The sequence below is a fragment of the Halichoerus grypus genome, chromosome 13, assembly GCF_964656455.1.
Source record: "Halichoerus grypus chromosome 13, mHalGry1.hap1.1, whole genome shotgun sequence".
NCBI lineage: Eukaryota > Metazoa > Chordata > Mammalia > Carnivora > Phocidae > Halichoerus > Halichoerus grypus.
In genome coordinates, this window is record NC_135724.1 from 85,780,878 (window position 1) to 85,794,501 (window position 13,624).

Consider the following 13,624-nt stretch of genomic DNA (forward strand, 5'->3'; position numbering starts at 1 on the left):
TGTAATTAAAATGAATAGAAATGCTGCCCTTTATTTTCTCCGCTGGTGAGACAGAATGAAAAGAGTACTGAGCTTGAGGTTTAAAAATCCTGACTCGGGGCACCTGGGTGGCTCAGTCATTAAGTATCTGCCTTCGGCTCAGGTCATGATCCCAGGGTCCTGGGATCGAGCCCCACATCAGGCTCTCTGCTCCGCGGGAGGCCTGCTTCTCCCTCTCCCACTCCCCCCTCCTTGTGTTCCCTCTCTCGCTGTGTCTCTCTCTGTCAAATAAATAAAATCTTTAAAAAAAAAAAAAAAAAAAAATCCTGACTCATTATGTTGATCATCACTTTCTTGGTGATGCCCTTCATCACTGTCTTCCCTCTCCCGACCAGAAGCTCCTTAAAGACAGAAACCCTGTCTACCTTGTTCGCCACCGTGTCCTTGGTGATTAACCCAATGCCTGGTATGAACGAATAAACTTGAGCTCAAGTTCCTGTTCAGTAATGTGGAGCAAGGACTATGACTGTTCTATTCTGCACCCAACCTCAATGCCGCAGTGCAATCAGTATTTGTGGTATAGAGGCTGGACAATTTGCTTAACCTCCCCAAACCTCAGCTTTCTCCTCTATAAAATGGAAATAACGTCTTTCTCAACAAGTTGATCTGACCTACTGTGGTTTTAAGGACTTCATGTGGCCATTCATTCATTCGTCCCACAAATATTTATGAATTCTAAAGTCCTATAGAAAGTATGTAATAATCTATTGTTCCCATAAACAGAATAGTAATAATAAAATGACACAAACATTAGCTAAATGTAAATACCCATTCAACAAATATTTATGGAGTTTCTACTGTGTACTAGGCACCGTGCCACATGCTAGGGGTAACTATGAAGGTAAGTATGATACAATTCTTGTTTTTGAGGAAGTTTTCAGTCCAATGGATGAGAAGAGAGAGAACGACATTACAATACAAATTGGTAAGTGACATACCAGAGTGAAACAGGAACACAGCACATTCCCTCTGGAGACATTCTCCTACCCAAGTTGGTTTCAGGAAAGAAATCATTCACTTAACTTCCCAAAGTTATAAATGTCAACTCCCAAATTAAAACCGCCATGAGGTATTTCACTTTTACTTATTCACTGCAATAAGGCTATAGATTCTTTCTAAAGAAGCCAGCCAATGCTGGAAATCTTCCAAAGGAATTAGATCCTTTTGTTTTTCTGGGTTTTTGCCAGCAGTCCAAACCAAAAGAGGCAAATGGAGCTATTGGCTCATCCATTTAATATTAACTGCCAACTCCCTTCTCCCAGAACACAATGCCCTTCTATTTCAAAGAAGCCCCCTCAGCAACTTGTTCCATGTCAATCAATGGCTGAATTAAGAAAGAACACAGATTCGAGTCTTTCAGATCCAATTCCAAATACAGGGCCAACTTCTCTCTCATTAAAAATAGGATTTAATAACTCGTGTAAAAAAAATTTTTTTTAATAACTTACCTCAAATTCTTCCCAAAAGCCTTGTTTGACTTTATCTGTGGTCTCAGCTAATTTGCTTAGTTCTCGAACTCGGCTTTCTATTTCAGCAGCATTGATACGTGTTGTGTTGAGGGGCTAATCAAATTCAGCAGTTGGTGTGAAATGAAGAAAGTATTACAAAAAAAAAGTGTTAATGCAAAAAAAAAGAGTTCCATGTTGATAATTCGTAAGGCAAGGACAGGAAATTCAAAGGACACGGTAATTCACAATAAAAGTTTTCAAATACAGTTTCACTTTCTTTTCTATTTTGTGAGGAAATATATCTTTCTTCAATCTCCACACACACTTTACTCTGGTAATATAAATTCAAACCTATTTTTCTTTATAAATAGACCACAACATTATTTAGAGAGATGATATAATCTGCCACTAGGTAAACTTCGAAATAGCAGTAACTCCAAAGCGAGTGAGTGTAATAGCCCAAAGATAACCAAAGGTAGATCTAGATTGCAAACTTGGTAAAAGCTTGCTTTAAAAACTCTATGAGGCCTTTTAGACATACACATGGAGATAATCATGGAAATGATGTAATATCTGGAATTTGTTTCCAAATACCACAGGAGAAGGGCAGTGAGCACAGTAACAGTGAAATAAGACTTGGTAAGCTGATCACAACTGAAGCTGGGTAACGGGTGTTTGGAGGTTCTTGAGACTATTCTACTACTCTGTATTTGGAATATTCTATATTAGGATTTTTTAAAACTTTATAAGGAGATGGAGCTTTAGCTTTCCAATATGCTCACCTGCTTGAGTTGTAGTACTGTGCCCAATGTTTCCACCATGGGATTCTTCTTGTAATGCTCCACAAGATCTGTCAAAGAGTCAAACCGTTCTCCTCCACCAACATCATATTTCAGTTCCTTTAAGACAAAACAAAACAAAACAAAACAAAATCCTGCTTATCACCTTTATGTTAAATTACAGTTTTTCCCAACTGAAGTACAGAGACTAACTCTCCCCCTCAGATCAAAGAGCTGTAGGAGCAGAAAGGAGAGGAAGCGAGGATGATGAACCTGAAAGGCTGGCCCAATGTGAAAGAGCTGACTGTGAGGTGTGAGAAGCTCTAAGTAAGTATCTCTCAGCAACTAGGGAACAAAAAATTGTCCCCTTCGTAAGTTAACTAAGTAGTTAAAGAAATGAAAAACAGTATTCTTTACTATTTACTTACACATATACGCTAAGGAACTACAGAGCAGGCTGCTGAAGAGAAGGTACATAATAATTTCTCTCTGAAATACAACAAACTCCAAGGCTGGGTAGGCAGCACTGAAGGCCAACATACATGTCTCTACTTTCCTCTTCTAATGAAAATTTAAAAGGGAAATTATAAACAGAGGCCAGGAAATTTCTTCTGACAAAAAGATCAAAATAGGCTATTTCAGGGAAACAACAGGAAAAGATGCTTTTATTATTAAGAAAATACAATACCCTAGAAATTATATATGAAGATATTTGGGTACAATCTTTTATTTAAAAATAAAACAGAGGGGCGCCTGGGTGGCTCAGTTGGTTAAACATCTGCCTTCGGCTCAGGTCATGTCATGATCCCAGGGTCCTGGGATCGAGCCCCACAAAGGGCTCCCTGCTCAGCGGGGAGCCTGCTTCTCCCTCTCCCACTCCCCCTGCTTGTGTTCCCTCTCTCGCTATGTCTCTCTCTGTCAAATAAATAAATAAAATCTTTAAAAAAAATAAAATAAAACAGTGATGGAAGGGTGGGAAAGAAGCACTTTCAGAATGACAAAGTCAGGACACCTGAAAATCCATTCTTTCATAAAAGCAACAAAAACACTAGTAGGGACCCCACGCCTGTGTGGCTCAGTCGGTTAATTTGGGGAAAAAAAAAAACTTAATTGGGAAAAAAAACTTCCCACTTAAACTGGGAGGAAAAAAAACAAGCTTTAGGGATGCCTGGGTGGCTCACTTGGTTAAGTGTCTGCCTTTGGCTCAAGTCATGATCCCAGAGTCCTGGGATGGAGCCCCATGTGAGGCTCCTGCTCAGCGGGGAGTCTGCTTCTCCCCCTCCCTCTCCCTCTGCTGCTCCCCCTGCTTATGAGCGCGCACTCTCTCTCTGTCTCTCTGACAAATAAACAAAAAAAATTCTTAAAAAAAAAAAAAACACTAGTAAAAATTGTCACCAAATTTTTCAGAACTCTGGAAATTAACCAAGAAGTTGCAACAGTCCAAGGAACATTCATTCAAGAAAAATGATTGAATCTTGGTAAGGAGCAAACTGTGGCATTTTAACTTGCCGTATATTCCCAAGTATCTCTCTCTAGCTCTTCTGTAGCCTTGAAAACCAACAGCCTCATAACCACGGTAGCTGTGAAAGCCAGCAACCTAGCACACTTAGAGGGGACAGAATGAATTTCGGAGCTCTCGAGTGACCTATCCCCAGAGAATAATCCCTGTGGGCAAACCTTGTTTTACTGCACTTTGCTTTACTGAACTTTGCAGATAAATATTTTTAACAAATTAAAGGTTTGTGGCAACCCTGCATCGAGCAAGTCTATTGGCAGCCATTTCCCAACAGTATTTGTTCACTTCGTGTCTCTGTGACATTTTGGTAATTCTTTCAGTATTTCAAACTTTTTAATTATTATTATTATATTTGTATAATAATACATATATATATATATATATATATATATATATATATATATACACTGTGATCAGTATTATGACTCACTGAAAGCTCGGATGATGGTTCGTACTTTTTAGCAATAAAGTATTTTTTAATTAAGGTATGTTGTCCAAAAAAAAAAAAAAAGTATATTATCTATTGTTTTTCAGACATAATGCTTGCACACTTAATAAACTACAGTGTAGTACAGCATAAACATAACTTTTATATGCACTGGGAAACGAAAAAATTAATTTGACTTGCTTTATTGCAGTATTCATTCTACTGCAGTGGTCTGGAATTGAACCCATAATATCTCTGAGATATACCTGTATTTGACCTATTTAGCAGCTCCCTGGAAAAGTCCTGTTTTCAGAGCTTATGTTTATTTGACCTGACTTAGAGCTCACTCAGACCTGTCTTCAGGGGATCTGCCCAAAACAATCAGCAGCAACTGTTTAATATCACAGCAGCCTGTGGCGGCAATACTAGTTAAGGCAAATAAGAGACTGACCAAAATGAAAAAAAGGAAAATCTAGGCAATGTCCACAGAGGGCTTGGAAAACCTCTAACATAGAGAGACAAACCAAGAAACAGACTCTTAATTATAGAGAGCAAACTAATGGTTATCAGAGAGGAGGCAGGTGGGAGGATGGGGAAAATAGGTGACATGGATTAAGGAGTGCACTTGTTGTGATGAGCACTGGTTTTTGTACGGACAAGTTGAATCACAATATTGTACACCTGAAACTAATATTACACTATATGTTAACTAACTGGTATTTAAATTAAAAGTTAAAAAAAAAAACTCTAACATATTCTTGAGAAGCTAGAAGGCTTTGTGTATGTGCAGGGCTGTGTAAAGTCAGGGGACGATCCAAGAAAAACCTAATCTTCACCTCTAGCTGACCTTGAGGTTCTGCACAAACAGAAAGTGAAGGCTAAGGCAAAGTTGTAATCCGCCAGGGTGCTGAAACCGTGCCCCAACACACACACACACACACAGCCCCCTTGGCAAAGGTTGGGAGACTTAATGGTTCATGGCATTTAAGGAAACCTCTGTCCAATCATTAACTGACCACTAAGCTAACCAAGCAAAGACTTGTGGCTACACATGGCAGAGAATAAAGGAAAGTCACCAAACATAGAGCAATGTAATAACTACAGCAACAATAAAAAGTAGCAACAACCCTGGAAAAGATGACATCTGATTTCCAGAATCACCACATCATATTATTTAAAATGTCTAATTTCCAACAAAAAAATTAGGAAACATGCACAGTGATGGGAAAGTATGGACCAAACAAAGGGGGGAAAAAGCACTCAATAGAAACTGTCCTTGAGAAAGCCCAGATAAAGACTTGAAATCAGCTAGTATAAATATGTTCAAAGAACTAAAGGAAACTGTACTTTATAAGTTAAAAGAAAATATGAGGATGTTGTCTCACCAGATAGAGAGTATCACAAAAATCTGTACACAAATGTTCATAGCAGCATTATTCATAATAGCCAAAATGCCCATAAATTTTTTAATGGAGAAACAAAATGTATTCTAGCCATACAATGGAGTATTTGACAATAGTTTGTTGACACACACCACAATATGGATAAACCTTGAAGACATTATGCAAAGTAAAAGAAACCAGATGCAAAAGCCACAGATTATATGATTCTATCTATATGAAATATCCAAAACAGGCAAATCCATAAAAACAAAAAGTAGATTGGTGGATGCCGAGAGGTGGAGGGAGAGGAAATAATGGAGAGTGACTGGTAACGGACACAGGGTTTCTTTTTGGGGTGCTGAAAATGTTCTGGAATTAGTGTCGGTAGTTGCATAATATGTGCATATACCAAAAACCTGTCCACTTTAAAAAGGTGAATTGTATGGTCTGTGAATCGTACCTCAATAAAGCTGGGGTCTTTTAATATATATTTAATTTAAAAACTGAAGAAATACGTGAATAGACAGTTTCTTTTTAGGAAAGTTTGACATAGTTGACCAAGAATCAATCTCCTTAGTCCTGTCGCCACATTAAAAACAAGAAATTGTGAGTTCAGGGGCGCCTGGCTGGTTCAGTTGGTGGAGCACGTGACTCTTTACCTCGGGGTTGTCAGTTTGAGCCCCGTGTTATGCGTAAAGATTCTTAAAAATAAAATTCAAGAAAGAAAGGAAGGAAGAAGGGAAGAAAGACAGTAAGAAAGAGTGAGTTCAATTCTCCTAGCCTTGACGCAGGAACTCTAATATGAAGGAAAATGCAGGCACAGGCCAGACTGTGACAATCCTAAGGAGGAGCTGAGGCCTTCACTTCAGAAACAGGGAGACTGAGGCTGACTCTAGCAAAAACAGATCAGGTGCTCCAGGGCAAAAGGTGATGTGCTGAGGCATGACTTAATCTGCCAGCAATAGACTGGAAAGAAATAATTTAATAAAGTTCTGAAATGATGAAACCATTGTAATAAATAATACTCTAAAAACATATAAGCCTGTGACTGAGCAAAGAAAATCTGACTTTGGAAGTGATGTCTGTCTTCCTGAGCAGAAGAATCACCCAAAGACGACATTTTGCCGGACCGGTAGTTCAAGTGGGACTTTACCTGACAGCGGATCATGACGTGGGTCACTTTAGACTTGCCATCATTGCTCTCCCCTTTGTCGTCACCAGTTCGGACAGACAGAACAAAATCTCCAGGGTGGCTCTGGCTCTCTCGTACCAGAAAGCTACCGTGTTTTCCTTTCTCAGTTAGTAATTTCTCTGCTTCTTTCCCAGAGAGGTGTCCATGAAACCACCTAAATTTGTTTAAATGAAAATCAATTGAGTTCTGCCACGGGTTCACAGTATTCTTTCACAAAACTACCATACATAGCCAGCTCTCCCAAACACTATTAAAAAACAGACCCATTCCTCCAAGAGACTGGCCAATCCCACATGAGATAATTTGCATCCCAAGCAGGCAGGAAAAATGAGAAAGATGTTAAGAATAAGCATTAAACTTTTTAAATGAGCCCACAGTCATTTGTAAACAAATGCCCTCAATCTTTCCTATTTTCTTTTGAATCTCCCATCTTTTAAAAATGCACTTTGTCTTTTCTCCATGCCCTACACCAAAACGACCAACTATTTAATCACAGCCATTTAAAGAAATTAAAATAGTGGTGCCTGGGTGGCTCAGTGGGTTAAGCATCTGCCTTCAGCTCGGGTCATGATCTGGGTGTTCTGGGATCAAGCCCCATGCTGGGCTCCCTGCTCAGTGGGGAGTCTTCTTCTGCCCCTCCCCACTCCCCCACCCCTCCCATCCCCACTCATGCTCTCTCTCTCAAGTAAATAAAAAAAAAATCTTAAAAAAAAAAGAGAAATTAAAATAGAAAGTCATGGTAGAGACAAAAAAAATCATTTGAATGTTTGCCCTTGCTTTGGTATGTGAATACTACATAAAAAAGGAAACTATAAATTAATTCAAGCATTCCAAATTTCTTATATTTCCCACCAATACTTCAAAAGCCTCCAAGTTTGCTGTCAACATCTTTGGACTGTATACTGGGTTATCATTTCAAGCTCTAAAGCATATAACATCTAGAGAAAGGGTGAGGGATTTTGTTAAAAATGTGAATTCCCGGGGCGCCTGGGTGGCTCAGTTGGTTAAGCGACTGCCTTCGGCTCAGGTCATGATCCTGGAGTCCCTGGATCGAGTCCCGCATCGGGCTCCCTGCTCGGCAGGGAGTCTGCTTCTCCCTCTGACCCTCCCCCCTCTCATGTGCTTGCTCTCTCTCATTCTCTCTCTCTCAAATAAATAAATTAAAAAAAAAAAAAAAAAATCTTTAAAAATGTGAATTCCCATGCCTCCCAACCAGAGATAGCGATACACTAAGTTTGAAAGGAGCCCAGCAATCTGCATTTTTACCCAGCACTCCAGAGTCCTGATGCAGGTCATAAGAGGAAAGACTCTGAGACAACATTACTCTAAGATACTATAAAAAACATTGTAATGGGGCACCTGGCTGGCTTGGTCGGAAGAGCCTGTGACCCTTGATCTCGGGGTCATGAGTTCTAGCCCCATGCGGGGGGGGGGGGGGGGAATTATATAAATAAATAAACCTTTAAAAAAATCTTAACACAGTTATATTACTAATGTGGCTTTTCCCCTCAGGATCTTGGTAAGAAAGCAAGCACTGTCATGGCAGAGAGCGCTAATGGCTCATCGCTAGAGGAATATCCTTTGAGTTATTTTTCATCCACCCTCGCCTGAACAGAGTAAAATTCAGAAATAAACTGAGTTGGCTAGCAGCCTTTTGCTTGAAGCTACAGTGGTAACTGGAGAAACAAACGATCCGCCTGTGACAGCACTGACATAAAGGTGCAAGTGGAAGAAACCTATCTGAAGACATAAAATATACAAACCTAATTAAGAGACCCGGAATTTGTACTGAGTCAGAAAGGAGACTGGGAATGTAGAAAACCAATAAAATCAATAAAAATAAGTCAAGTCCCAGATTTCATCAGCTTGGTTCCAACACAAGGGGAAGAAGATCTCTGAAATAATTTAATTCCCTCTAAGCAAGGTCATTCTCCACATTTGTGGATACAACATAACAGAACTGGTGAAAAATCTGACCCTCCGCACTCTCTGCTTTTCGGCTTCTGAGCTTAAACTGACATCTGTTGGTGGCCTCGCTGAATAGCTGGTGGGAAGCTACTCCGGGACCTGCTGCTGATTGGGCGCCTCCATTAGTATTTGTTTTCCTCTCCTAACTCTCAGAGATTATCAGCTCAAGTTCAATAATCTTAAAATTACTGCATGTACCAAGTATAAACAGGAATTGCCTGAGACCCCTGCGAAATTAAGTGTAAGGAACACTGATCGAAGCTTTTACAAGAAAGGGGCACTCTGCAAATCATCTGATCCTATGATTCTGGTTTCAGTAAAACAACTTTAGTTACAAAGATTACAGCTTGGGAAACAGGTAAAGCCAAAGCCCCACAAATTCATTTGTATAGCATGAGAGAGATGCCCCACAGTCACTGACCTTTCAGAGGTAGGATCTGCACAGTTCAGAGGATATTTAAGCTCAATAACATCTCCATTCTTCTCTTTTAATTGCCCGTGATGTTCCATGTAATACTGGACCAACTCAGCCAAAGTGGCAAACTTCTCCCCTCCGTACAAGTCATAGTAATCACCAGTGTTCTGAATCTTGATGTGGGTGACAGCGCCATTTCTTCTAAAAGAGTCCATTAGGGGGAAAACAAAAACTAATAAAGAGCTATACTAGTAAAAATGCATGTCATATTCACTATCAAATTTCACCTAAACCTTGAAATACAGCCAAGAAGCCAGTTTACACTTCTCCTGTAACAAACGCAGTGAGTGAAAACCACAGTCAACCATTTCAACACAAAGGGCTTTGTTTCTTGGCTCCTTTCCCTTCTACAACTTCTACTTTGGAAGTTTGACCTATCAAATTGCATATATTAAGTGACAATAATTCTTCTCATCAGTAATTAATAGAGACACATACACTAAAGTTAAACATCACTCTATCTTCTAATCCAGTAAATCCACCCATAAGTATTTTGTCCCCCCCAATGAAACTGTATAGCTAACCTAGGACTTGTATAATATTCATTGCAGTTTTATTTGGAATAGAAAAATACTGGAAACTCAAACATTTATCACCAAAATGGATAAATAAATAGTTACATACTCATACCCTAGAACACTACACAGCAATTAAAAAAAAAACAAAAACAAAACACTGATAACATACAACTACATGGATGAATCGCAAAAACATTATGTTAAAGAGAAAGAGGCCAGGGGTGCCTGGCTGGCTCAGTCGGGAGAGCGTGTGACTCTTGGTTTTGGGTTGTGAGTTCGAGGCCCACACTGGGTGTAGAGATTACTTAAAAATAAAATCTTCAAAAAAAGAGAGAGAGAAAGAAGACAGACACAAATGAATATATACTGTATGACTTCATTTGTCAGTGAAGTTGTAGAATAAGCAAAACTAGTCTATAGGGTTAGAAATGAGAATAGTGGTAGCTACTTAGAAGGAGGGAGATTAGAAAGGGGTACAAAAGAATCTTCTAGGGTGATGAAAATATTTTGACTGCGGTGTTGGTTACATAAATAAAATACATTTGCCAAAATTCATGTCACTGTACACGTAAGATACTGTATATAATCGTACCTTAAATAATCATTTTAAAAACACAAACAACTGACAGTTTCCAGCAGAAGATGGCTAAAATGCTATCCCACTAACATAACATTCAACAAAAGTTTCTAAAACTTGGTATTTTAGTTAGCCCAGGCAGCCTGTGATTTCCATTCAGTTTTCTGAACAAATGAATATATCACAAGGATACTCATTATAACCTTGGGGGGGGTAAGACCCCCACAAGTGGCCAGGCACTTCCAAAATGATAACCATTAACCTATATGAGCTTTTAGTCTGACCCTGTAGCATTACTGATGAAGCCTCTGGAAAATATAAACACATTTCTACCAAGAAAAAAAGAATATGGGAACTAAAGAAAGTAAGAAAAACTGTCCCACAATGTTTCTGACAATACCTGCTTGTAATTTTTGGTGACATTTTCCAGTGGGTAAAAAGGGTCCTTCAGGTCACCCTCACCTCCGGTCAACTACATCTGACTCTAACACTTGAGTTTCCCATTTCTAGCCTTTACTTAATGCCATAACACAAAGAAAGATATTTCAGGTATGAACTACATTAATATACAGCCACACAGATGGATCTCAAAAACAACAGTGCATGAAAGAAGCACAATGTAGAATGATATGCTCAGCATGGACCATTTATGAAAATTTAAGCACACACACAAGTAATACTATGTATTATTCAAGATACAGACATACATACACATATGTGTTATATTTTATTATTGTAAAGATATTTTTCCATGTAATGTTACTTATTGTATTACTTAATGAATTAGAAGCACAACAAACTCATGAGAGTAGCTGTCAATGGGACAAAAGGAAGAACAGGATCAAGGGTGTTGAGTAAAGGGAAATTTTGTTTTATTTTATTTTATTTTTTTTTCTTTTTTAAAGATTTTATTTTATTTATTTGACAGAGAGAGAGAGAGACAGCTAGAGAGGAAACACAAGCAGGGGGAGTGGGAGAAGGAGAAGCAGGCTCCCGGCCGAGCGGAGAGCCCGATGCGGGGCTCGATCCCAGGACCCTGGGATCATGACCTGAGCCGAAGGCAGACGCTTAACGACTGAGCCACCCAGGCGCCCCTGTTTTATTTTATATTCTATTTTGAAGGAAAAAAATCACTGGCAGTAAATACAACATGGGTGATTGTACATAATTTTATGTATTTTTCTGTATTTTTTTCCTCAAAATTAAAAAGGGAGAGCAGGAGGAGATGGGGGGAAAAGAGGGAGGGGGATGTTCCTTGACGAGCTGAATATAAGGTAACATAATGATCGAATTTTAAGCATGGGCACATAATAAAAAGGTTAGATTGTCTGCACAGAACCAGAACAATAAACACATCATACACACACACACACGCACACACAGAGGCCCGTGCACATTTCTAACAGCGGCTATGTCACATATGAAGAAACAGAAAAAGTGAAACTTGGCAGTGTTGGACAGTTGTCAAAAGCAGTGGTTCTAAGTTCACAAAAAAGATATACAAATGGCCTTTAAACACATTAAAGGATGTTCCACTTCAATCTTGATAGAAATAAAAATTAAAATTCAGAGATACCATTTCTCACCTATCAAGCTGATGAAAAGGAAAAGATTGACCACACTCAAATGGTGAAGCTGTGGAAAAACGGGCTCCTCGTATATGACTGGTGGGAGTGCAAAATGGCACAATCACTATGGAGAAGAATTTGAAAAAACAATGCTATCTGTGCATTTCCTCTCTGCCCCAATCACCTCACTCCCAGGAATTCACCCTGAAGACAGCTTTTCAAAAGCAGAGCACATATGCAAAATGTGATCACATTTACTGTAGCCTTATCTATCACTGTTAAATACTAGAAAAAACTAAATTCCGATCTGTAGGGAAATTGTATAAATTTATATGCTATTCAGTTGACTACGAAGATGAGAAAGATCATTAAAAGATTTCTGTAAGTGAAAAAAGTAAACTATAAAGAAAGACAGTATTCTACTTCATAAGTGTAAAAAGAAACCAAAGGATAAACTAGAAATTAAGGGAAATGATTAGCTACAGTGATGGATGGAAATGGTGCAAGGCATGGATATAAGAATGGGATTTCTCAGAAAATACCTTTTTATACCGTTTGATTTTTAAATCTTGTAAATGTTTCACATATTCAAAAAATACAATTAAATCAACAAAGATCATAAAAGGATGAATACCTGAAAAACACTGAAACAAATAGAAAGAAATGAATCTCTCTTTGTAATTAGCTCACAACTACACAGAAAACTAATTCCAGTGCCTTTTGAGCAGTACTGACTGTTTGCCTTTAGCGGGATATATTCTAAGAACAAAAAAGACTGAAAAAATCATGAACTTCACTTAACAGGTTCGTAGTTAGAAATGACAATGGTATAGTAATTCTGGAACTATTTTTGTATTATAGAACTGGCCGAGTGAGGTCATATATTGCTGCTGCTGGAAGCAGGGTTCTCCACACAGGAGAAGGTAAATACAAATACGGAAAGGGAAAAGGTAAGAAAGTTGCACTGAACTTGAACTATCAGTAAGAACACATGGTTCGAGGGGCGCCTGGGTGGCTCAGTCGTTAAGCATCTGCCTTCGGCTCAGGTCATGACCCCAGTGTCCTGGGATCAAGCCCCGCATCGGGCTCTCTGGCCTGCGGGAAGCCTGCTTCTCAATCAATCAATCAATCAATAATCTTTAAAAAAAAAAAGAACACTTGGTTTGAAATATATAAATATTTATTTCCCAGCTCTGTCTACTGTGAGGACTGAGAAGCAATAAACACACCTAGCTTCTAAATCTTGGCTTCTGAACACCATTCCCCACTGAAAGAATCAAGGCTCTTGAGAGAAAAGAACGATTCCAGGCTTGGGAAAAAAAAAAAAAATGTATGTATATATTTATACATAAATGTATGTATATATATAAAAATGGCCTGAAACATCTCACAGAACCAGAAGGCAAGGATGTAATCAAAGATCACTGGAGAAATGTCAAAAGGATACAGGAACCACACAGGCCAAATGTGGGGCAACTTGAACATCAAAAATAATAATAAGGCTGGGGCGCCAGGGTGGCTCAGATGGTTAAGTATCTGTCTTCGGCTCAGGTCATGATCTTGTAATCTCGGGGTCCTAGGATCCAGCCCCACATTGGCTCCCTGCTCAGCAGGGAGTCTGCTTCTCCCTCTGTCTCTCCCCACCTGACCTGACCCCCTCCCCTGCTTGTGCTCTCTCTTTCAAATAAATAAATAAAATCTTAAAAAAAAAAAGAACAGAATTAGAAAAATAATT

The 13,624-nt window shown here is 38.9% G+C and overlaps 1 protein-coding gene across 1 annotated transcript in view; it reads right to left on the bottom strand.

Moving 5' to 3' along the window:
- PTPN11 (protein tyrosine phosphatase non-receptor type 11) overlaps positions 1-13,624 on the bottom strand; it is an 81,742-nt gene that overhangs the window by 43,304 nt on the left and 24,814 nt on the right. Inside the window, exons 4-7 of the mRNA XM_078060945.1 lie at positions 9,173-9,367; positions 6,745-6,937; positions 2,270-2,386; positions 1,488-1,601 (exon numbers count right to left, since the gene is read on the bottom strand). Coding sequence (XP_077917071.1) covers positions 1,488-1,601; positions 2,270-2,386; positions 6,745-6,937; positions 9,173-9,367 — 619 coding nt within the window. The remainder of the gene's footprint in view (positions 1-1,487; positions 1,602-2,269; positions 2,387-6,744; positions 6,938-9,172; positions 9,368-13,624) is intronic.